This window comes from Manis pentadactyla, chromosome 1, assembly GCF_030020395.1.
Source record: "Manis pentadactyla isolate mManPen7 chromosome 1, mManPen7.hap1, whole genome shotgun sequence".
Taxonomy (NCBI): domain Eukaryota; kingdom Metazoa; phylum Chordata; class Mammalia; order Pholidota; family Manidae; genus Manis; species Manis pentadactyla.
This window is the reverse complement of record NC_080019.1, coordinates 13,020,215-13,045,277: the sequence shown is the minus strand read 5'-3', so window position 1 is coordinate 13,045,277 and position 25,063 is coordinate 13,020,215. Positions and strand designations below refer to the sequence as shown.

Genomic DNA, 25,063 nt, shown 5'->3' with positions numbered 1-25,063 from the left:
CACTGGAGGCTAGGAAACAGGGTAAGATGGGTTTGCAGACGATGCATGCCTCATGTCAGGAATCCCCAGGGGGCTAAAGGCAAAGCAAGCTCGTTTTATAGACTTTGCTGACTCGGGGGTAAAAGCACAGTGGGCCTATACTTCATGTGGCTAACTCTCCCCAAAAGAACTCTGAAATCATTTTAGAACTATCTCTGGTGGCCCCTACTAATCTTCTCTGATGCCATTCTGGCTTCTCTCCACTTATCTGTCCCCCAAGCCCACTCTCATTGTCTAGGCCTAAATGTCTTAATGTTACTAAGATTCACTCAAACCATTAAACTAATTAGCATTAAGATAGTAACATTCTTCCCAGTTTTATTTACATATTTTGAGAGGCTCAGAAAGAACAGGCATCTTCTCAACCAAAGGAATGAATATATAATGGTAAAATTTCAGCTATGTGATACCTGCATGAGGAGCTGTTTTAAGGCAGAGTAAAGCTGCCCAGCATCCACTCCTCTTTCATAATAGCACCTCATTTCCTTCTGGGAAATTTTCTCTCTCCCAGTATGCAACCAAAGGCTTATTTCCCATTAAGGATACCAAATATGACATAGCATCCTCTCCCACCCAAGTCTGGTAGGAGGTAGGTACCAGGCCCCAAGTCAACCAACTGGACAACAGTTAGTGGTCATTTGTCACAGAGCCATCAGCCTGTTGACCCTGTAGATCCTGCCTCCTGATGTCCTGGCTCCTGAGCAGATGTTCTTTGGTTCTCGCCCTGGCTACCCCTGGTCCTTCTACCTCCCACAGACTCTGAGACACATCCCCCCAAAGTCATTTAATGTTAACCAGTCTTTGCTGTTTGCAAAGAATGTGGATTCCCAAGTGAACACACACAAAGGCCAGTGGTGGCATGGGGAGAGAGCTGGCTGGCTCACTGTCCCCCAAGGCAGAGGCTGGAACATGGCAAACCCCACTGACTCCCACCATGATTGATGTTCCTAGAATCCTCCAGAACAGGAGCCATTTGGAGGGACCCAGGATTAGGGAAATGGAAAAGGGCATTGTCTCCCAATGGTGACAGGATGGGATCGTGGGCAGCCTGGCAGGCCAGGCTGACAGCAGAAGCATCCCTCACTGAGCACCTTCCCTCCTCCCTCCTGTCGTGTGCTCACACTCACATGTGCACTCAACTCTCGTCAGCCCGCACACATGTACACATACACACTTACATGCAGCCAGCAGGCGGCCTCCCAGTCTTCTCCAGGCCCAGTGTCTAGATGGGGCAGAGGGGGCAGACGGAGAGAATGAGAAGGGATGGACCACCTGGGACCCAAGAGGCCAAGTCCCGCCTTCACAATCTCATACTAAATAAACCAGGGGTCCGGGGGCAGACAGCAGCCCACTCTACGGAAGAGAATAGGGCCACCCAGCAGCCTTACAAACACGCCTAGTTGTCTCCCCTCTCCATCCCCGCAGTTACTTTCATTCTCTCCCAGTTTGGGACCAATGGCTGTTGGCATTGATTGGGAAGGGAGGTGGCAGGTGACAGGTGAATGGTCCAGCAGGCTCAGCACAACCAGGACCCCGAGGCCTGCCAAGTATAAACTCATCTCCTACAGGAGCTCCATCACCCACACCAAGGACGCAGGATGGATGGAGGCGTGGGCGTGCGCACATACACATTCCTGCGAGGCGCACCGGGAGCCCAGGGAAGCAGCTACGAGGGGGCGCTGAGCCCAGAACAAGCCGGGGGGGAGGGCGGGGAAGGCACACCCAGAGGGAGTAAGAACACAGGCTGCGTCCTAGTACATTTATTGGAGCCTTGGCTACGTGTGAATGCGGGGCAGGAACCCCCACGGCGGCCCAGTCAACCCAACTGGGGCAGAGACACAGGGGGTGCATCTCCTTTTTCCCATTGTAGACAACATTATTAAAAAAAATAAACTTTACAATAATACATTTTCGCTCATTTGTTGGGGTATTTTTTCGATAGTTTTGTTTCTTAAAAAAAGGAAAGAAGGGGGAAACCACACGATATATGTATATGGATGTGAATATACATATATGTAGAGAAAGGAGCCGTGTTATGTACATACAGTTGGCGTTTGTCTGGGAAAGGAGGGAAGAGAAGGTGGGAAAGGGGACAGGGAAGAAAGGGGGAGAGCTGCAGAGGCCACGCATGGGGCAGCAGGCCCCCACCACGCTCTGTGGGCCCCTCTCCCCACGGGGAGACCCACCAAATGGACCAGAAGAGCCAACAAACGATCGTTTCTCTTTGATTTCAAAATTCCTACCACCAAGGAGGAAGCATGAAACCCGGTGCCCAAGAGACTGTTCCAGGCGGGCTTTGTTCCCAAGCCCCCTGCTACAGCCAGGGGTCCCCAGTGCCACACCCTCTGCAGGCATCCCTGGGGCTCCCAGGTCAGAGAGAGACCTGCTCCACCCGGGTGAAAGAAACTCCATCCTTGAAGCCAAGCGGAGGTACAACGTGCCCAGCGGGCCCCAGGGCCCAGCCTTGCTGCTCTGCCACCCGACGCCACCCGCCGAGCCCTCCACAGGTCCCTGGAATGGGTGGCTTGGGAAGAGCAGCCGCAGAGTCCTGCTCCCAGCTCGCGTCACCACAGCCAGAGTCCCTTGGCCTGCAGGATGTCCCCTCGGTCTCTTATATCAGCAGGGTGGAGAGGAAAACCCCAGGAGACAGTGAAGAGCATTTCTAGACCCTTGTGCCTCCCTGGCGCTGGGTGTCCCTTGACAGGGGACCTCCTGGCTAGCTTCAGGCCGCCCGCCTGCTTGTCTGTTTGGTTTAGAAAATCTTCTCTAGAGAAGAATCCTGGGAGAGACAAGTTCAGAGACAAGTTGGGAAAAAAAATTTTTTTTTTTTGCAAAGGGGTGTGTGTGTGTGTGTGTGTGTCTGTGTGTGTGTTTCCATTTTGTCAGGCAGGTGTCCTCATCCATGTAGCTCTTGGAAATCTCCCAACAAGGCTCCCAGAGCCTACAAGGCCAGCTTCAGCATCAAGAAAGAGACAGCGGTCAAGGCAGCCGATGGTCTGGCTCTGCAGGGCCCTGAGTTAGGTCTGATCACCTTGTTACTCCCTGGGATGATATTAGTCGTGAGCTGCAGCCACAGCAGAAGGGGAGACAGAAGCAAAGAGAACAACACAAGACAAAAAAAAAGTCAGCAGGGCCAGGGTCACGTAAAGGGAAGGACTCAGGAAGTGGACTCCTTGAGCCATTGGGGGACCGGGGGCAATATGCAGCCTCTGCCCAGGACCCTCCCAGCCCACCCAGGGATACTCAAATCTGTAGTCACTCGGAAACAGAGCCAGGCTTCTGTGGAGCTGGGCTGGAACCTGGGCTCAGGGAAGCAGCCTGGCGGTCCCCAGAGAAATCACTGCCCTTCCCACCTCAGCTGATGCTGCCAGGTGAAGGTGTGCAGACAGACAGCGAGGAGAGGGGTGGAAAATCAGCTCTGGGGTCCGCACAGACCTGTTCCTCGTGAGGAGAGCAGAGGGAAGCTCCATCTCCCTGCTCCTAAATTTGCCCAAGCCCCTCCTCCGTGAAGCTGCCCTGCACATCTCTGTGTGAGCTCTCTCCTTCTACAGCATCTCACACTGCCTTCTCCTCCCAACTAAGTTATCTATACGCGAGACACGTAGTCACAGGTGTTTTCCTGTGCTGGGCTCCTTCTAGGAAGGGACTGGGTCTTCTTCCACCTCTACGTCTCCTCAACACTATTGAACCAGTGCAGAGCGGCTGCTCAGTACACTTGTCCTAAAGAGTCAGGAAGGCTTGTGAGGCCGTCTACTCCAAGCAGCCACTTGCGTCTCTCCCGAGGACACAGCTGTGGCCTCTGCACAGCGCCCCCAGCAGAGTGAGTGCCCACCCAGGTCCAGACGGGCCAGAAGCTCAGCTGGCCCAGCCCATACAATGGCCTCTCAGGGCTCCAGGTCCAAAGCTCACCTGGGAAACAGCCCCCTTCTGGCCCAGTCCCCTGCACCCACCCACCCCCACCAATGCCCCTCACTCACCTCTGTGAAGCACATGCTTAACTCTTTGGAGTTATTGGCCTTCAGTCCCTGCTCCTGAGGGAGAGAAGGCACTAGTGAGAACAGGTCACTGGGACTGGGTCTCTGGATGGCTTTGTCCAATGACTTAGATGAGACTGAACATTCCACGGCCCTGCCACCCACCACTGGCATCCTTAAGCATGGGGTACGCTCGAAGAGCACCGGCTCAATCCCATGAGGCACAAAGGGCTTTGCCCCCTGCTGACACCCTCAGCAATTAGGGCCTGTCTCCTCCAGTCTTCCAGAGAAGACAGTTCAAACTCTGTTGTCTAATACAGTGTGATGTAGTGATAAGCCATCTGCATGTCTCTCTGCCATACTCAGAGGTCTTCTTGACAAGGTAGGGACCACATCTTCTTTTTCTTGCACTGAGAAGTGTCTGGCTCATAATAGCCCTCAGTAAATGTTTACTGGATTCATGAATCAATCAGTCAATCAATGCTACAGATCATAATTGGCATCCAAGTGCCAGCTCCAAAAAGATCATGAGCCCTCATCTGAGCTCATGGGGAAGAGAGCTGTGATTAATTCGTGTTGTCTGCCACTGGTGCATGTTAGGCAGACATCTGGCCACAGTGCCAGGTGCTGGCCATCCCGCCCTAAACGGATGTGTAGCACCTGGGAGCTCTGCGGTCAAGGTAAGGTATGAGAGTGAGCGGCTGGCTTGGTGATGATTCCAGGGCTCTCTACTCCCGGCATGGCCACCTGGATGCACCCAGAGGGTGTGCATGAAGAACAGGCCTTTGTTATCCTCATCATCATCGTGGTGATTCATGGGAACCAGATGGGGAACCTGATGTTTTTATTCTGGCTTCAAATGGCCTCATTCCCAAGGCACTTGTGGAGAGGCTCTGGCCAGCAAAAGTACCTGGGAAGCCCACGATATCATGCCTAATCGCTGTTCTTGGCCAGAAGTATCGATAAACTGTTGGACATCACAGGCAATCTACCACCCAGGGCATCTGGTCAGCTAAACAAGACCCCAGCTGTCACAGAGGCCCAGCCAACAGTAGAGTCACTACCCATGCTGGAGATGGGCCATGGTGACGACGAGCACAGCAGGAATGGAACGAGGGCCCCAGGAAGATCCTGCTCAGGATCGGAGCACCAATGACTAGCAATGATTCCAGGCACCGAGATCCAGCCTGCATCCCTGAGGAAGGGCCCTTCTGGGCCTGCGGACTAGATTCCACGGCCCAGGACCCAGTGCAATCCAGCCAAGGCCGTGGAGGTCACTGCTGGATGGAGCCCGTCCACCCACATCAGAGGCCGAGCTGTCACCACTTCTGCCAGCTGATGGCCCCCACCTTCACCAGTCCCCACTCAGCAACTCCCAGCAACTGTAACATCCTGTGGCCTGTCAGGCTCTGTGTCACATGGCCTGACACTCTTTCTTCTAGCACCCTTTCCTGCTTTGCTCTTCTGGGCATGGCAGGCCCATCTTTTGCCCCTCCAGGTCCATGTCCTCTTCCTGTGCACCCCTCCCCACAGTGCTCACTAAATACAGAGCCTGTGTGGAACCAGACAGCTGGGAAGCAGGGTCCTCACCCCCACTTCAACCAAAGCAGTTCTGGATTTGTTTTATATGTTGGAGTTATGCACAGAATTGTTTTTAAAAACAGTCTACTGCCATAAAAATAAATCAGGTTTGAGAAAATATCTAAATTAAACTGTCTCTAAGGCAGCCAGTATACCTTTGCCTGGCAGGATGCCAGCTTCCTGGGTCCTGGACACGGACCTGACATGGCTGGCTCTCGAGGGCTGCCCCCCATCTCAGCCCACGTGGTGAGAAGCCAGCACACACGGGAGCACCAGGGCGAGGCCTCCACCCACAGGAGGGAAGAACCCTGAAAGTGGGCATGGGGAGCAGCCCAGCCCAGGCTGGATTTTTCTCCCCTGGGCATTCGGCACACTTGCAACATGTGGCCTGGCAGCCTGGGAGCCTGCTGGACCGGAGTGTCATTGGTTCTGGAAGCCTGAGATGAACGCTGTGGATGTCAGATATAAGCTGGGTCGTAACAGCCAAGGGAGAGTCTCTGCCCCAGGTGCACCCTCCACCTGACTTCCAGAAAACACAGAGCGGGCAGAGGAGGCTGCAGTAACTGCCCCCAGGGGCAAACCCAAGACCCAGTCCCAGGCACCCTGAACAGCGTGGGTGCTTGCCTACCAGCCGACCTTTCTTGAAAGTGGCGTATGGGGGAAGGTGCAGAGAGAAATGTTCCACCACCTAATGCCAAAATCCAGGGGCTCAAACTCACTGCCTCTTCCTCCATGAACTCTCCCCGGCTGCTCCCCGCTGCAAGGGGTCCCAAGGATGAATGAGTCACCACCCTGCTCACAGCCTAATGAGAGAAACAACATCCACACAGTCACCGCCACACCAGCTCAGGAAGTGGGAGGGTACAGGCTGCATCCTTCCCCAAGCCCCCCAGGCTGCAAGCTATCTGTTGAGGCCATGCCATCCAAAGCCACCCTTGAGGCCAACCTCACCCAGTTTTCTTAGACCCTGAGGGAACAAGTCTGGGAGAACAGAGGTGGGAGGCTCCAGGTCCTGCCCCTCTCATACTCAGAGCCCCTAATAACCTGAGGCAAGCTCAGAGTCGGCCTCAAGGTCACTGGGTCTGCGGTGTCCCAGAGGGCATGGCCGGGGCTGCTAAGATGGCAGGGGGCAGGGCTTCTAAGAGGAGGGCACAGGGACCTTGTGGGGGAAGCTGACCTTTGTGTGCACTGCAGGCCACCAGAAGCATGAAAGAACTGGCCACACAGGTGGCACTGGAGGACCAAAGGGGAAAGAATGCAGACAATAGAGGCAGGATGGCAACAGAAGCAAGGTCCAACCTTCTAGAAATTTCTCCCAGACGGGCCCTTTGCCCAGGAAGTTGGAAGGACATTATTATCTTCCTCTTCCTTGCCCACCCACCACACCTGAAGCTGGGTTGGCAGCCCCAGAGCCTTGCTGGTCTGGCCCAGGCACTAGGGACCAAGTCCAGTACTGCCTCTCTGGGAAAACTGCTGGCCCGAGCACGCCAGCAATCTCCTGTGTCCCCTGTGTCTGTTCCTGGCCCCACCCCAAATCTCAGTGCCCTTGGCCACCTCCTCCTGACACACTCACCCCAATAACACACCTCGTCCCCCTCTACTCCCTGCCACCCCCTCGTCCAACCCCTCCTTTCTTGCCTCCCGCTATCTACGGACTCCCACCCACAGCGAAGATCTAACAGGTCTCCACATGTCTCTCCCTTGCCGACCAACCTCCACCTGCTGTCGGATTACCCCCCCAAGTCAGAGTCCTGCCTTCTCACCACAACACTCCCCATTCAAGAGCCTTTGGTGGCCTCTCAACACTGTCCACTCCAGCTGCCCGTCTGATTTACTCCCCACTCCCTCCTGCCCAGTAGGCCTCAGCCAACCCGCGGCCTGCCGGCCCTCTAGATCAGGGGTAGGCAAACCTTCTCTGCAAAGGGCCAGACAGTAACTGTTTCAGGCTTTACCAGCCATGCAACATCTGTCACAGCTACACAACTCGGCCTATAGCACCTGGACAGCATGTAAACTATAGGGTGTGCTGTGCCCCAACAAAACTTAATTTATCTAAACGGCCAGCAGACCCCCTGCTCACCTGCTCTGTGCTGTCCTGACTCCGCGCCTTTGCTCCCACTTGCCCTCTGCCCTGGGATGCCCAAGGCTGCTCCACCCCAATTCCACATCTCCACACATTCTCCCTGCTCCTCCAGGCCTGGCAGGGGGTTTACTTTGTCTCTGAGCCTTGCTTCCACTGCTGGGCTACAACAGCCTCCCTCTGAACCTGTAACGCTCTATTGGCCCTCTCGGTGTGCTGACCGCTTTCTCCCCCACCACTCCCTGACCATGCATCTGCGCATCCTATCAGCCTGAGGCCCAGGGACCAGCCTCGTACGTTTGTGGCCCTCTGTGCCTGGGACAGAGGAACATGCAATAAGAATATGTGTTGAATAAATGAATGAATGCACTGAAGGATGGATAAGGGATAATAAATAAATGAAGAGCTGGAGGGAGGGGAGACAAGAAAGAAGGTGCTCAAGTCTTCCAAGGCTCTGAAACAAGCCGCACCTGCACATCAGAAACGGATGCCTAGCAGACGCAGGGACACAGCAACGGGCCTCTCAGCCACGTTCTGATGCCCGTGGGTCTGCGTTCTGGGGTAAAGCCTCACGCAGGGAACAGCAGGAGGAGGAGAAGACAGGCAGTGGAGGGCTGCTGAGCGTCCTGCAGGCATGTGGTGAGGGGGGCTTACAGCAACCCACCCAAATGTACTTTTAATTCCCCCAGACATGGTGGCAGTACCAGGGGCAAGAGCAGAAATTGGCTGGTGGAGGCAAATAGAGCCCGGGAGATTGTGTGCCAGGGCTGTGCAGCCCCAGAAAAGGGGAGACCCAGCTGATCTGATGGGCCCTGCAAACTGGCCCAGACGACCAGCAGGGTGTGCCAAGGACTCCAGAAACAGACCCCGGCCAGGGAAAGCACTGACCCACCGCCAGGCCTCCCCTGGCCCCGCTGCTCCGCCCTATCCCAGGCCCCACCGTATGAGGACAGAGCCTCCTAGCGGATCCTGGATTCTTCGCCTCCTAACCCTCATGGCACACAGAGGGAAGAAAGCTAAACCGCAATAAAGCACACACAGGAATGGAGAGCGGGACGTCCCAATAAATGCAATGAACTGGGGACTCTGGCTTCTCTCCCTCAGCCTGCCTGGAGCACCTACTCAATGCCACGTACTGCGTACTGGGTTGTACAGGACTACCAAGAGGGTGGGATGCAGCCCTGACCCCAGGGATGCGCACCTGGTGCAGGGAAAATATGTCATGATAGGGGCTCAAATGAGGCCAGCAGGGGCCTAAGTAAATGCAACCCTGCCTGGATAGAGTCAGGGACACCACCCCAAAGGTGACATATCCCAGTGAGACTGACACATCCCAATGGGATTCCCAGGCAGAGGTTGGAAGAAAGGGCAAGCAGAGGCCCTTCACTTCTGTGTCTGTGTGTGTGTGTGTGTGTGTGTAAACGGCAGGACTAGAGGGAGAAGGGACAGACCATCCTGCAGACCCTGCCGTGCTTTCTGCAAGTTCCAGAGAGTCCCGGGTGGCAGGGCCACCTGGAACCGGGCCACAGCCCAGAGTGGGTGCATCTGACAGCAGGGCTCTGTAGCACCAGGCTGCCCAGACACAGGGACAGTTCAGGGCCTCCAAGCTCTTGGCTCCTCTGTGGTGTCCAGGGCACCCACGGTTCGCCTCAGCAGCCCTGTGATGAAGACAAGCCTTCTTCCAGTCCCAGGCCCTGCCCCCACCGTGGGAACAGCTTTTGGGGGGCAGACTGGGAGGAGGCAGTACAGTGCAGCCAGAAGGAGTCTGTGCAGGGGGCTTGGGGGGCTGGGGGCTGGGGACAAGTTACTGTCCTCACTGGCCATCCGTCCTTCAGGGTTTGAGGAGGAGATCTTGGAGGGCCCTCTGGTCCTAACAGCCAGTCACTCATGTGGGGGCCCTAACTGGCTGCCACCTCTGGGTCAGCGAAGGGAACCCCTAAGGCTTCCCCAAGGGGCCAGGTCTGTGAATGGGAGAGGACAGAGATAAGCAAAATGACCTTGCCTCTCTCTCCAAGGGTCTCTGGGGCACAGGGCCACCCCCACCCTCCCTTCTACCCTGACCTCAGCTTCCCGCCTCTGCCCTCACTTGGGGACCCTCCTCTGTAGCCATAGGGTGCTGTCATTAACAAGGGTTCCAACAGCCACCACAGGGCCCTTGCAAGCCAGCAGAGCTGAGAGGGTGGCTACCAGCTGGAGAGGGGACAAGCCTCCTACAGAAGCCACCAGCCAAGCTAGGGCAGGGACAGGGATGAGGCGTATTCACTGTGTACTCCCAGAACTGGCACGGACTAGTAGGTGCTCATTAAAATGACTGTCCTGAAACGGGATCAGGGCCCCTCTCCTTCAGTTTTTATGAGAAGGAACCTCAGTGGTGGTGGGTGGGCCCTGCAGGTCTGCTTCTCCTCCTGTCCTCCTGGGATGGCTGTCCCCAGCTGTCCCGCCCAGAGGGATTAATCAACAGACCCTAAGTGGATGGTCTCTGGGGCCAGGCCTGGGGGAGTCCCTGTTGGTCAGCCCCCCAGGCCTGGCCCTCCGGGCTCCTCACACCTCACATGTGTGCTGACTGGAAGCAACCCAAGTGTGAGACAAGCCCCAGACAGCGAATCTGCAGACCACCAGGCTGGGGCGACAGTTCAGCGAGCTGCTGAGGGGAAACAGAAATAAAGGGGTGGCAGGGCCATTGTGCAGTGAGGGACAATGAGAGTGGGGAGAGGTCGGCGGCCACCTGCCCAGCCAGCCCCTGCCTGGGTGGTGGCCCTGAGGGGCTCAGGGAGGACAGGCAGCACCACGGGGGCTGGTGGCCCTCAGGGACATGTGGACCACGGCGGCGGCGGGGCAGGGCCACCTGACAGGTGGCACAGCCCAGACCGGCCGCACTGACTGCTACTGGCATGAAACTAAGCCTGCGACTGCGCAGCAGCCCCCAGCCCCGCAAGCACGCCCAGTGTAATGAGGAGCTGCCCGAGGATGATGCGGCACCTCAGCCCATGTTGGGGGGCGACCGAATGGAGGGGCACCGGGCATGGAAGAGGCCCTGCCGAGCCTACTGAGGGCACCTGGAGGACGGCTGGTACAGCATGGAGCCCACAGTGGGGGGTGGGGGTGGAGGGGGTGAGGGGTGCTTCCCACCAGGACCGCACAGCACCGGCTGCTGGGGGGCCATGGGTGCACAGGGACCTGAGGACCCACACCCTCTGCCCAGCCCCACCCTGCTCGAGTCCTCACCCTGCACTGTGAATGCCTGCTGGGTTTTCCCAGCTTTACTGAAGTTTTTTTATCAAAATTGTGTATATTTAAGGTGTACAACCGAATGTCCAATATACATATACACTGTGACATATTCACAAGCCAATCAATACACCCATCGCTCACACATTTATGGCTGCCCTGTTCTTTTTGTGGTAAGGGCACGTCAGGTCCATCCTCTCAGCAAGTGTCAGGTACACCGCACCATGCTGCCCACTAGGGTCACACTGCCATGTGCCAGCGCGGCAGGACCTACTCTTCTGGATGACTGAGACTTTGTAGCCATGCCCACCTTTGGTCCAGGAGCCCACTGCCCTACTCAGACTGTAGGCTGCTCTGCCTCGTGCCTGGCCAGGCCCTGTTCCCCATCCCCACACCTGCACTGCACTGTGTCCCCAATGTACCTCACCCACCTGCTTCTTTGGCAACTGCAGTCCCAGCTCCGGCCTGAAACATCCCCCTCAGTCGCCGGCCCACCACCGTGCCCTTCCCTCCCTCTTCTGCTCTCCCCGATATTCCACACAGGCCCTCTGTCAGCCTCTTTGGTCTGAGGTGGCAGGGGGTGGGGGGCGAGAGAGTATATATATGTGTGTGTGTAGTTATGAGTGACTGTGTGTAATGTGTGTGTGTGCATGTGTGTTGTGTGTGTGCATATGTGTGAGTGTATCTGTGTGTATGGGTGTGTGTGTATATGGATACATTTGTATGTGTGCAAGTATATGTGAATGAGTGTATACATGAGTGTTTATGAGTCTGTACGTGTGTGTGCATGTATGTGAATGAGTGGGTGGGTGGGCAGGTGGGGAGTGTGGTCTGATGAGAACCAACCCCCTACGTAGGGAGTCCACTGTGGTGGATGGCGTGACAGCATGAGGGTAACTCAGCAGAGAGAAAGGCTGAGTGGGGAGCCCTAGGACGTGCCTCCACGGTGCCACACTGTCCCCTGTTGGGACACCGACCTCAGTCCACGTCTGATGCTTGCTGAATTGTCTGACCTTCAATAAGACCATAAGGGCCACCGAACCCAGGACTGTGTCTGCCTCATTCACCGGCACCTCCCAGCATCTCCCATGAGGCCTGACACACAGTGCGTACATAACACACACTGGATGTATGGACAGAAGGACAGGTGGATGGTGGATGGACAGTGAACAAATAAACATGAGTGTGGGGCCAGGTGGAGGTTTGCAGTCCCGTTCCACCACTAACCAGCTGTGACCTCGGCAGTCCCCCAGCCCCTCTGGGCCAGTCTCCTGGGTCTATAACAGGGATGCCATGCCTCCCCGCGTGAGGACTTGATGAAACACGTAGTGAGTCCACTAGCGCACTGCCTGCTGAGCAGATGGTTACCAAGTGGCGCCCAGTGCCTTTCTCTGGCACCCCTGGCGTCTAGCACGGCCCTGTGACAGAACAGGTGCTCCACACTCACCAGGTGAAAGCCTAGTGAATGAATACTTGAAAAACTAGCCCCCAACAGCTCCTCTGCCTTTTGGGTCCTGATCCGGGGGGGGAGCTTGGGTCCCCAGTGCGCTAATTCCCACCCGCCTCCGGCACAGTGCTGCTTCTCTGGGCCCTCAGCCTGCCTGGGCTCTGGTTCCCAGCTGGGGGGCCACATCCCCTCACCTGGACAGACGTGCACGTGGTGATGACACTGGTCCCAAGGCCGGTGCTGTCGCTGAGGTCATCTGGCAAAGAAGGCATTTTCTCCACCCTGGGGGCCTGCGTGGCCTGGACTGCTGGGTTTTTAGGGGACAAGTTCACATCTGTGCCATTGCCAAAGGCCTGGATGGCATTCCCTGTGGGCAAGAGAGCGGGCAGACACGGTGAGGTCAGGACCACCCCCAGCGCTGCTGCCCTTCACCCCCATCCACTCACTTCCCTCTAAGAGCCCAGGGCTGGGGACAGATGGAAGCTTGCCCAGCTTAACTTTGCTGAAGCTGCCCTTCAGATGCCCACCAGTCTCACATGCAGAGAAGAAAATAGCAAGAGGGAGGTTGAAAAAGACAGAGAAACCAGGAAAGAAAGAAAACCAGGAAAGACAGAGAAACCAGGAAAGAAAGAAATGTAGGTGAGAGAGAAGAGGGGAGAAGGGGAGTGTGGGAAGCCGGTGGGAAGCCACCTGCTGACACCCCTTCGGTGACCCACATCACCACCCCTGCCACCTGTAAGACCCTAAGGTCCTAAAGCTTCGGGTCTGCAGGGCCTGTCGTGGGAAGCCCTCGCTCTGTCTCCCCAGATTACTCCAGGCATCCCATGTTCTACAGCAAGACTAAGTGGTCGGCAGTTCCCACAACCTACCTCTGCCCAGGGGGCCGGGCACACCCTCCCTGTCCCCTCAGCGGACGGAGGCCCCGCTAGCTGTGGGCCAGCCTCTGAGAAGCCTCCAGGGCCGCATCCTGCAGGCTGCCTGGGCATCCCCACCCTGGGCTCCTGAAGAGCACGGGCAGACCTCCACCCCAAAACCATCCACTCTGTACTATGATCACGGGGACCCCGACAGCACACCTCCTTCAGGTTGCAAACTGCCCAGCCACAGTCCCTGCGTGCAGACAGGAAGGATGGAGAGATGGATGGAAGGAAGAAAGGAGGGATGGAAAGAGAGAGATTTCCAGTGGGGTGTCAGACTGGGGTGACAGACCTGTGGCAACCTCTCTCTTTAGCCTTTGGATTAGAAGTTGGGTGAGTTGAAAAGAAAGCCACTGATTCTAAGGGCAAATAGATTCATAAAGGGAGACAGATGCTGAGGTCCTCCCCCCAGGGCTGTCCCCAAAGGGTCCTGGCTGAAGCTGTCAGAGTAACAGACCAGAAACTTTTGGCCCTGACTTGACACAGGTTCAAGGCCTCCAGTGGCAAACAGGCTGGCCTGGCTGCACAGTGGTGTGGAGGGCCACGACCCAATCCCAGGTCTCCGCAGTCAGTATTCATGCCGGAGAAGCCTGGAAGCCCTCTCGGCCCATGCGGACGGAGGGCGGGGCTAAGACAGCCTTCCAGGGCCCCTGGGACAGGAAGGGCACAAGGGCTGCCTCTGGGCGCGGCGAGGACCCCGCGGGGCTTACGGAGGCACGGGTTCTCAGTGAAGTCTCTGAGGAACTTCTCACACTCCTCTTCCATGTTCCCACTCCCACGACAGCTGCACCAGGGGGACACCACAATGCTGGTGGGGCTGGAGTCCACGTAATTGGGCGTTATGTCAAACCCTGGGCAGGGAGACAGGGAGGCAAAGAGAGGGGAGGTAAGGCCTGCTCTCTGGGCCCCCAGCCCCAGGCATAACAGGAAAGAGGCTTGGGACTCTCCCTCCCCACTACCTGCCCCCCAAACACACACACATCCAACTCACAATCCGAACTCTGAGCGTTACTATCCCAACGATCTAGGGAGGCAGAGGGGGCAGAGGGGCATGAGCCCAGGGGACTGACCAGGACAGCGAGGGGACACCCTGGAGCCCGTCCTGGAGCATGAACCCTTGTTTCTCATTCACCCACACGCAGAGGGTGTGCTCCGAATCAAGGAGACTAAGGCTCATGCCCTGGGCTTGATCCCAGGGCCAACGTTTATTAGCCTGGTGAACCTGCGTAACTTACTTAAGTTCTTGAAGCCTCGGTTTCCCCTTCTGTAAAATGGAGACACTCCCTGGCAAGCACTGCTGTAAGAACTCAACAAGACTGTCCTTGTGAACTGCTTAGCACAGCTCTGAGAATGTCAAAACTATATGACAAATGCTCCCTTTTCTTCTTATTTCAAAAGCCTTAGGAGGCCCCTGGGGCCCTCCTCCCCGATGATAAAGAGCTGGCTTCTCCCCTGGTTTCTCATGACAGTCCTAAGCCAAACCGCCACGGAGAAGGGGGAGCCCACACTGTCCGACCACGGGCCTTGAGCTGGCCCTCAGCGCCTGCCGGCGGAGGAGCCACTGTAGCCCAGCACGCAGCGGGTGTCTTACCGATCATGCCAGCATAGGAGCCCAGACACGCCTGGTAATTGTCGGCAGGGCAGCTGGTGAGCGTCTGGTAGGAGGCGCGACAATTGGCGTGGAAGTCGGCCAGCCGGGACCTGGTGGCAGAAGACCCAGAGAGAACAGCTTAGCCTGGCTGCCTTTCCGCCTCCTCTGTGGCACAGCAGCTCCTCCCCAAAGGTACCAAGGTGGGAGGGAGCAGGAAAATGGAGAGGAGGGCAGAGGGGAGCCCCACCCTGGGGGCTTCGGGCTGGGAGCTCCTCAAGGACAGGACTTCCTGGGGAGCCCGGCACACAGCTGAGGCATGGCTGCTCTGAAGGGATCTGAAGTCAGAGGAACACAGAGAGAACCCGGGCGGGCTTGTCAAGGATGCCTGGGACCCAAGCGGGGAAGCTGGGCTCTGCCTTCTGCTGGGCCACCCTCCTGGACGACCTTGCCCAAGTCCTTCCGCACACCACTCTTCCCACCAAAAATAATCCCTGCCCATTCACCGCACAGATCCATCCATAGGTCAGAGGAGCCAGCCCCTCTGACCTACGGATGAAAGAGGCGTGAAGAGGGAGTCCCCAGGATGAGCTAAGCCGAGGGCTTTCCTGACCCGCCATCCCTCCACCGGCTTCCCCATCCCACAAGGCACAGTCAGCTTCCCCCCGCACCCGGTGGCATAACCTGCCGTCTCCCATTCCTCTCTGTCAGCTCTGATGACCCTGCTTCATAACCACCTGTGCCCAATCCTGTGCTCCAGCTCACCGGGAGCTGCTGGATGGCAGACGCTGCCTGTCCGGTCTGCCCTCGTCGCCCAGTCCCAGAAGTGGAGGATCCCATGGAGCCCAGGGCACCAGGCCCAACAGGCACTGCAACTCCCCATCTGCCCCCCACCTGGCCCCACGCCCTGGCAGTAGGCTGCTCACCCCTACCCCACCCACCCCCCATCTCCCATCATCACTTCCTGTAGGTGAAGCTCTTTGCCACCGGGTCCTGTCCTCTCACACACTATGATTTGTGTCCCATAACAGCTCCAAGTAGTAATAAGATTAAATTACTCATTAGTAATAATTAGCAATGAAAATTAATAATTAATAATTTAAAAACTACTCCAAGAGTAATAAGGTCTTGTTCACTGTATTTCCCCCAACTCCCACCGACATGCAAACAGTAGGACCTCAAAAGTTATGTGCTCAGTGAGAGCGCAATGGAGCTGCAGACAGGACCAGAACCCAGTCCGTGCCTCCGTGCCCTGCTCTTTCCACACCATGAGGTACCTCACAAAGCCATCCTAAAGGGCGCCCCAATCCGACGCCCATTGGTCTCTACAGGCTGTCTGTCTCATTCGAGAAAGGAACAGATTCAGAGAGAGAGACAGAGGCTGGTTGAGATGGAACAGCCTGAAAGGGAGTCCCTGCAAGCGGGTGGCTGTGCGTCTCCCCACGGGACAAATGCTGGCCTTCCTGGAGGCCACACAGACAGGGGATGGGGAGTGGACAAGGGAGGAAGTCTCCAGAGGCATTCGGCCCCAGTGGGGCCTCGTGCGTTCCCAGGTGCCTGCAGCCCGCACAGGGGCAAGGGGCACCAAACCAGCTGGGGCCTGGGCCCCACTCCGGCAGTGCCCTGAGCTCACAGGATGACCGCAGACAGGCCCTTGCTTCTCAGGAACTGTGTCCTTATTTATCAAATGAATGAAAGGTGCTCAATGTTTGTAGTTTAAAGAGGATTTTCAGTGAGGATTTAATAATGTAACTATTGAATCACTGTGTTATATACTTGAAACCAATGTAATATTGTTTATCAACTATACTTCAATTTTTTAAAATACCAACAGTTTGGGAAGATGAAAACGTGCTGGAGAGGAATGTTGGTGCTGGCTGCATAACAGTGTGAAAGTACTAAGAACACATCCATCTTTTATCACTTAATCCTCACAAAAACTCTGTGAGATCTCACAAGCAACTGCTATTACAGAAGCCCTCCTTGCCCCCCGGGGGATAGGTCCCAAGAGACCCAGTGGGTGCCTGAAGCCGCAGATAGTACCGAACCCTATATACACTATGTTCTCCCTATACATGCACACCTATGATAAAAGTTTCATATATAGATCAAACATAGTAAGAGGTGAACAATGATAACCAATAAGAAAATAGAACAATTATAACAACAGACTGCAATAAAAATTATGTGAATATGGTTTCTCTCTCTCTCTCTCTCTCTCTCTCTTTCTCTCTCTCTCTCAAAATACCTTATTGTGCTGCACTCACCCTTCTTCATCTTGTGGTGATGGGAGATGATAAAGCTCTCCCTGATAGAGGAAGGGAGGGGGTGGCATGGGCACTGCAATGCAGCGTTAGGCCACTGCTGACCTTCTGACTGTACATCAGACAGAGGATCATCTGCTTCAAGACTCTGGTTGACTGCAGGTAACTGAACCTGGAGACAGCGAAGCTGTGGCTAAGAGGGGACTACTGTGCTACCCCACTTCAGAGAGGAGAAAGCTGAGCCTCAGAGACCCCAGAAAACTTGCCCAAGATCACAGAGCTACTGAGCAGTGGAGCCAGGAACCCATTCCAGAACTCCAGCGACAAGGTGAAGGCCCTTTCTGCCAGGTCCCATCACTCTCGCACAAAAGCCCTAGAAATCTGCAGTTGTCTCCGCCCTCTTTTCTGCCCCTAAATGCACTCTCTGTCTCCTCGCCACCCAGCCCCAAACAGGGAAAAGCAGCATTTCTAACCAAGCTGCCAGCCCCTGCAGAGTAAGATTTGGCCTTGAATGGCAAGACCAGCATCTATCCCCCCCACAACCCAGAAAATGAGAGACAGCACTGTGAGAGGACGAGGGGGTCCCTGCCCACAGCCCAGACTTCCAGCGACCTGAGAGAGGACAGAGACCAATAGGGAGAGGGGATTTGGAGGCAAACAGAAGAAAATCTCTAAGCATCTGTTGTGGGTTACATCGTGTCATCCAAAAAAGATGTGTTGCAGTCCTAATCCTCAGCACCTATGAATGTGACCTTACTTGGAAATAAGCTCTCTGCAGATGTAACCAAGATGAGCTCATAGTGGCTGAGGGTGGGCTCCCAGTGTAGTGACTGGTGCCCTTACAAGAAGAGGAGACAACACAGACACACAGAGAGAGCGCCGGGAAGACAGAAGCAGAGGCGGGAGTGATGCCCCAGCAAGCCCAAGAATGCCAGGGACCACGGGCAGCAACAGAAGCTGAGAAAGGCAGGGGCAGGTTCTCCCTTCAAGTCTTCAGAGGGAGCACAGCCCTGCCAACACCTTGGTTTTGGACTTCTGGCCTCCAGCACTGTGGAAGAATCAACTTCTGTTTTAAGCTCCCCAGCTTGTGGTTACAGCAGCCACAGAAAACATACAGTACCTTCAAAGCCTCAATATTTGCTTTGGCCAGAAGGAGACAAGGGGATGTGGTCAGGTCCCAGCTCTGAGCAGGGCTGCAGGTGGGCAGCATAAAGCCAGAACTGGGCTCCTGCAAGGTGTGGGGCAAGGGAGCTGCTAGATCACAAGTAAAGCCGCCAGTTACCATCTCCCCACCACCCCCCTGCCAAAGAGGTGTCCAAATACCATCTCTCAGCCAAACACAGAAGCCCATTCCAATGCCATTTGAGCACATATAGGGCCTGACTGCCTCCCACTGGGACCCCCCTCACCCGCCACCAAGGGCCACCTGCAGTCCTTCCTTCCCTGTGAAGCCCTTTCTGACCACCCCGGCCATGTGCCTTTCCCCCATCTCTGCATCCCAGCCACACTTAGTATCTGGACCAGCCATTGTCACACTCAGTTGCTAGATACTTGCTGATCCTGCCCTGTTTGGTCTCTCCAACTGGAACATATATTCCTAGCATCTACTGATTTCTTCACCCACATCCTCCAAGCCCCAGTGGGCAGGGATGACATGGTAGATGTCCATTCATCCCTTCTCCAAATACATATTGAGCCCCTGCCACGTGACTGATAGACTGAGGATGGGAATGGCATACTGTCATTGCAACATCAGAAAGAAGATCCCAGCCAATGGGAGCAGGGTGGAGAGCCCACCAGGCCAGGGCCCAGGGCTTGATGGGGGCTGTGGGCTCACCTTCCTGGAGGAGCATGCCGCCCACCACTGAGGCCCTGAGGGCTCAGTGCAGGTGCACGGGCCTCCCAGACTGCTCCCCTCCTACCCCCACTCCAGTCACTGACACTAGGAACCTTGAGGTTCTTGCCTGGCCTCACCACCCACAAGGCCTCTCAAAATGTCACAGGGCCCCACAGCTAGAGGAGTGAAAGTGTGGGCAGGAGGGTATGGCGGCCACCAGGGGGACCAGGCCATGGAAGGAGAGGCGGGAGTGAAGGCAGCAGCCGGCCTCACCAGGGAGAGCCCATGGCAGAGGGGAGGGTAAGACCCAGTGACTGAGCAAAGAGTATCCATCATGGCACCAGGCACTGCCCAGGCTCATCCACCAGGTGACCTCGGGCAGGCTCACCACATCTGCACTCAGTGGTCCCAGTTATCAAGTGGGGTGCACTGTGCCTGCCTACGCCCCTCACGAGGCCATGTGAGGGAGACAGGGCACAGAGAGGAGGCATCGCAGCATCTTCCTCACTGCCCAGACACCTCCTCCCCAGCACTGGGCCTGCCACTGGCAAGTGCCAGCAGGGAACAGCTTGCCCTGTGTCTGACACACAAGGAAAAACACCTGTCACCCTGCCAAGGTGGGCCGGGTTCCATCAGGGAAAGGCCCGCTTACCCTCCCCACCAGGCTCGAGTCCCCGGCTGGACCCAGGTGAGTGATGGCCCCCCTACCCCAGCATCCCTCTCCACAATGAGGACACAGGGGGAGGAGCACGGGCCCTGGAGCTGGCAGCCTCTGAGGCGGCGGCCTACTTTCCTCACGGCAGGCCTGAGGCCCTATTCCAAGCACAAGCAGGGGGCACGGAGGCCAAGACCTGCAGCCGGCAGAGGAGAAGGGTGCAGAGAAGGCACCTGTGATCCTCCTCCCCTCCATTCTCAGCTGCAGGGAGGCCTTGCCAGTGAGAGTGACAAATGGGCCAATTAGGAGGATGCTACGTCCGAGTCTCCAGGAGACCTCTGATTGCTCAGGTTCTCTCTGCCCCTCAAGACAGGCAGTCCACGGCAGGCAGCCAGCTCCCGCTGTCAGCGTCAGACACCAAGTGGGGTCCATTTCCTTCAAGCCCGAGGCATGCTCCACTCCAAGCACACTGCACACCAGCCACGTGAACGCTCCCTGCCCAGCCCCGGCCAGTGCCGTCTCCACGGCTAATGTTATCCTACTCATAATGCCCGGTGAGCCGGCTGGGGCTCTCTGTCACCGCCAGGCCAGGTGCCACTCTCCCTGAAGACACCGTGAGATCTCTGCTCTCTCAGAATGTTCTCGCTGCCAGGATCAGGCTCTTCCAGGATCAGCCCCATTGCTTCACAGGTTTCAACCTCTTAAGAGCCCCCACAAGAGAAATGGACTGAAAGAAAGAATGAGAGAAAGAGACAGACAGACAGACAAAGAGAAAAACAGAAAAGCCAGCAAGAGAACCAGTGTGAACACAGCCAAGTCCATTCCAGTGAGGGCAAGTCAAGTCTGCCAAATGAGCTCAGGGCGGCAGGTGGATCTGTCCGCAAACACAGGCCTTCTTTGGGCTTGTTTCATGAGCAGCTGTCGCCCATTCAATCACAGGAAAGCAGCCGAAGAGGCACAGAGAGACGCTGGACCCCCAATTTGATTAACCGGTTGTCAGATTTAATACAGACTGTCTGTTTAATTTGAATTTTGGAGAAACAATGAATCGTTTTTAGTGTCAGTATCTCCCATGCAATATCTGGGACATACTTACACTGAACGGTTTTTTGTTGTTATCTGGAATTCAACCCTATTCGACGGGCAGGTGTGCTCCTGCAAGGGGAACAAGAGGCAAGGCTGGATGTGCGATCAACCCACGCGGGCCGATGGGAGGGGGGCAGGTTCCCAGAGCTCAGTAGTTCTCAAAATGTGGTCCACAGACCAACAGCACCAGCACCAACTGGGAGCCCATGGAAATCCACATTCTCTAGACCCCACCCCAGATATGCAAGATCTGGAATTCTTGGGGTGAGCACTGCAATCTGTGCTCTAACACGCCCTCTGGGTGATTCTGAGGCAGGCGAATTTTGGAGATGTGTCTATCTGCACAGGCTTCAGAGCTGGGCTTGTGGGGACCCTTCACACCCCACTCCCTGGCCTCGGCTATAAATAGCCCCACTTCATGGCCCAGCCATGGAAGAAAGTAATGCTTCATGCCGTAGCCCAAGAAGGTTGCTGGTTACAAGGCATGTTTATTCACCCACACACTTTCTCATGAATGCTACACACTTCTCAGTTCTGCGCTTTGGTCTCAGCCAAGAGAAAGTACAGGCACCGCCTGCCAATAGAAACCCCCCACCCCCGCCAATCCAGATCGTAAACAGATTCCCAAACTCATACACTTCCTCAAATCTGTCTATCCTACAATAACACTGGATGAACTGTGCTACAGTACCCGAAAGCATTCTGATGTTGGCCAATACGTGGCTTTTTGGGCCGAAGTTCTCGCCAGCTTCCCCAAGTTCCCAGTTGTCCGGTTAGGCCTGTTATGCCGCTGCCATGGAAACCAGTGAGTTTCTACTGGTTGTACAAGTGAAGGAGGAGGAAAAAGAACTAACATCGCTCAGGGATCTACCGTGTGCCAGACATTGTTCCCTCCTTTAATTTTCTGAACAACCCCACAAGTAGACATATCTCACAGCAGGGACACATCAGCTCTGGGGTCAGCCACACAGGTTCACCCCTACAGCCAGTACACCCTCTACAGCCGGCATGCCAGGACCAGGCATCTGCCAACAGCACCAGGGCTCTCCTCTGCTTCTGCTCCACTGCCTTCACCCACCACTGCTAGCGAGGCTTCAGGGACAGCCGTCAGCACTGCCTGGTGCCAACGAGCGGGGCGCTTGAATATTTCATGGAGGGGCAAAGGGCTCCCGAGAAGTGCAAATTACTCATGATGGGCTTCGGAGACAATTTACAGAGATGCAGAGAGAATGGCTGTAATGGACCCCAGTGCCTCTGGAATGGCTTTCTGAGGTCCCCTCCAGCAGCGCAGGGCTTGGTTAAGTGGGTTCAATGTTACGTGACCCTGAGAAAGGGGAAAATGGATTTGGATTTCACCTGCATGGCCGCTGACACCTCCAGGGCTCAGCGGAGACAGACTGATCCCCTGTCCTTTCTGCCTCTTCCAGGAGACTACCACCACTTGTTTCATGACATCAGGTGCCAAGTTGGCTTCCTTCCCTCCTGTTTATTCTCTGATTTCACAGTGGAAGCTTATTCTATCTGCCCAGAATAGCTGCTCCTCTGGGAGTGGGCTGGGAGGGGGGGGAATTCCTTCTCCAGCTAAGCGGCTCTAGGAAAAGCTGTCAGCCATGGCTTCCCATCCTGCTGGGCCACAGCGGACACGTGACGCAGGCTAGGCCAAGCACATGACTCTTTCCCTGCCACACTGACTGGCCTAGGGAAGTAACACAGCTAGGCTACACAGGATCCTTCTCAGAGGTTTTCCTAATGGAGCAGGCAAAGAAGAACACTCATTCTGGTTATGAGACACCATCGATGTGAGCCCCGCTGGCCTCACAGTCCCAGGAAGACTAAACAAGCAACCGACCCGCAGAGAGAAGGAGAAACAAGGGACAAGGGGAAACAGAGACCTATTTGTATCTCAGCCCTGGAATACACTCCTGCCCTTTCTATACTTTATTAGAAGCCAAGAAATTCCTTTTTAATTGTTCTTAAGCTAGTTGGTCTGTCACTTAAAACAGAAAAATATCTTGGCTACTATTTAGCTTCACTCTCCGATTTTATAAGATCTTCTCCATCCAAGTTCAAAGCAACCAGAAAAGGTGCATCCTGAAAAGGATACCAAGCAAAAGCAAACCCACGAAGGGTCTGGCTCACCCACGGAGAGGGAAGGGGGGCAGGAGCACTTTAGCAAGAGCAACTTGGAAGGCGAACGATGGTAAAATTCATGAAAGAAAGTGAATCTGGCCTTGGATTTTCCCCCAGCTTAACTAGAGAAGAATGGCTCAGGTGGATGGGCCACAGAAAGCCACATCACTATTAAAAATGACTAGGGTACAGATCATGCCATATCTGAAAATTCAAACATGAAATCACGTTAAGGGATAAAAAGCAAGAGACAGTACAGTTCATGCACCCTTGGTTACAAATGGGGAAAATGGTCAGAGTGTGAACTGATGAGACCCAGTATATTGTAAAAGATGCTCATAGACTACAGTGCTCTTATGTTCTCTTTCAATCAAGTTGCTTTAAGATTGTAATTATTTCTTTCAGTTTAATTGAACAAAGCCTCGGGAATCCTGAGGTATCATAAACAATGACTTTTCTAAGCCTTTGGCTAAAGAAGATGCTACTGGTTCCAGAAGCATCAGCAAATTCGACGGACCCTCTGTCCCAAGACAAAGAGGCTGAAAAAGACAAGCTGCCATCTCAGAGAACTGGCTCCTCATTCCAGGGCAGCTTGAATTCCTAGGAGGTTGCAGGTTGGAGACAGAATCTGGTGCCAAGCTGGAAATGCAGACTGAGCCCTTCGGGACATGACCAAGACCTCAGGGCAGGCTGCTGCAAGTGGGAATGTTTGCTCTCCCCCCACGGGAGGTCCCGAATGCTGTGAGAGCCCACCTCTGCCCCAACCCCTCTAGCCATGAGGTCCAGTTTCCGACATCATGTCATGCTGACTGGGTTTGACCCTTGGCTCAGCTACCCATTAGCTATGTCACCTTGAGTAGTTCACTAAACCTCCGCAGGCCTCCTTTCCTCATCTTCAATGTGGGGGTAATTATAGGACTTACCTCATGTGGTCACGGCGAGGACTGAACAAGATATCCAGTGAGAAAAGGTACATTAGTGCCTGGACAGTGCCTGGCACATGATGGGTGCCCATCAATGCCCACTGCCACTGTTACTGAGATTAGGGGACTCTGCTAACCACCCCCGAGCATGGAATGCTGTAGAAGGCATGAGTTCTGCCCCTTCAGGCCAAAGGGACACAGTATCTCTGATCTATCAACAAGCACCTCCTGCGTTTGTACCGTGTCACACAAAGTGCCTCCGTGAACATCACCACAATTTTCTGAAGCTGGCATTATTACCCATTTTACACATAAGGAAATGCAGGCCTAGAGAGGTCCATTAACTCACTCAGTATCGCAGCAGCCAGGCCAGATGGCTTAGCTTCAAACCCCAGCCCAAAGTCAGTGGGTTTTCCCTCCCAGCATGCTAGTGCTGCCCCCACTTCTTCCCAGCCCACTACTCCCTCCCTTTCTCCCATCATGTTGAAGCCACAGAACCAGGGAGGTTCCCTTCTCTCTGGCGCCAGTCATCCAAGGCCATCAGTGGGTGGCACCTTGCTCCTCAGCCTCCCCTTTCTATCCAGTCTATAGATGGACAGCACGCCCCCTCTCCTCCAGGTGAGCCATGACTTGCCCATAGGAAATGGCCTGGAGGGGCATGTGGTTGGGGCCGCTGGACCCCAGCTGACCAGTAACCATCAATTAGGCCCGAGGTCATCATCAAGAGGCCAGTGCACTGACCACCAGTGGCCAACCAAGCCTGCTCTGGGAGAATGAGGAGGGTCTGGACGGGACAGAAGCCACCTCGAGCCCACCTGGGGCCCAGAGATGGGAGCCAGGAGCATTTCCTCCGTCTGAAGACTGCCACTGGATATACCCCTTCATGTCCTCCGACAACACAGGCAGAGGGTAGTACCCTTTTCTCCATTTTCCCCAATCCCATCACCTATGTTCCAAAACCTATTATTACCCAGTAAGAGGAGAAAGGAATTAAACGTATGCATCATTTGATTTTAATTGAAGGACTGTTCTATTTCATTGAACTGCTAAGTAAGCTGAACAAGAGATTGTGTTTACATAAGCAAACCCCAAGTCACTATAGACTTGCTGTCACATTAAGTCAATACTTATGAAGGCTCTCTATTTAATTATTCAGTGAGGATTGACTTATTATTGTGTTAAGAGTGCGGTTAGCCTTGAGCTAGGTAGCCAGCCAGCTAAAAAGATTTCTTTCAACTTTGTCTGAATGCTGATATGGTTCTTGCTAGCCAGCGGTAGGAGGTTAGGTTTCTTTCCTCTCTCCCTCCCCATGGC

General features: G+C 55.1%; 1 protein-coding gene across 3 annotated transcripts in view; it reads right to left on the bottom strand.

The window, feature by feature from the left end:
- Positions 1–1,788: 1,788 nt before the first annotated feature.
- The window catches only part of GFRA2 (GDNF family receptor alpha 2), a 157,938-nt gene continuing 134,663 nt past the window's right edge, over positions 1,789–25,063 (bottom strand). For all 3 annotated transcript variants that reach the window (XM_057490462.1, XM_057490502.1, XM_036889074.2), the window contains 5 exons: positions 14,858–14,967; positions 13,977–14,117; positions 12,544–12,716; positions 4,017–4,070; positions 1,789–3,103 (listed from right to left, as the gene is read on the bottom strand). In XM_057490462.1, the coding sequence (XP_057346445.1) occupies positions 2,981–3,103; positions 4,017–4,070; positions 12,544–12,716; positions 13,977–14,117; positions 14,858–14,967 (601 nt within the window). In that variant the 3' untranslated portion in view covers positions 1,789–2,980. The remainder of the gene's footprint in view (positions 3,104–4,016; positions 4,071–12,543; positions 12,717–13,976; positions 14,118–14,857; positions 14,968–25,063) is intronic.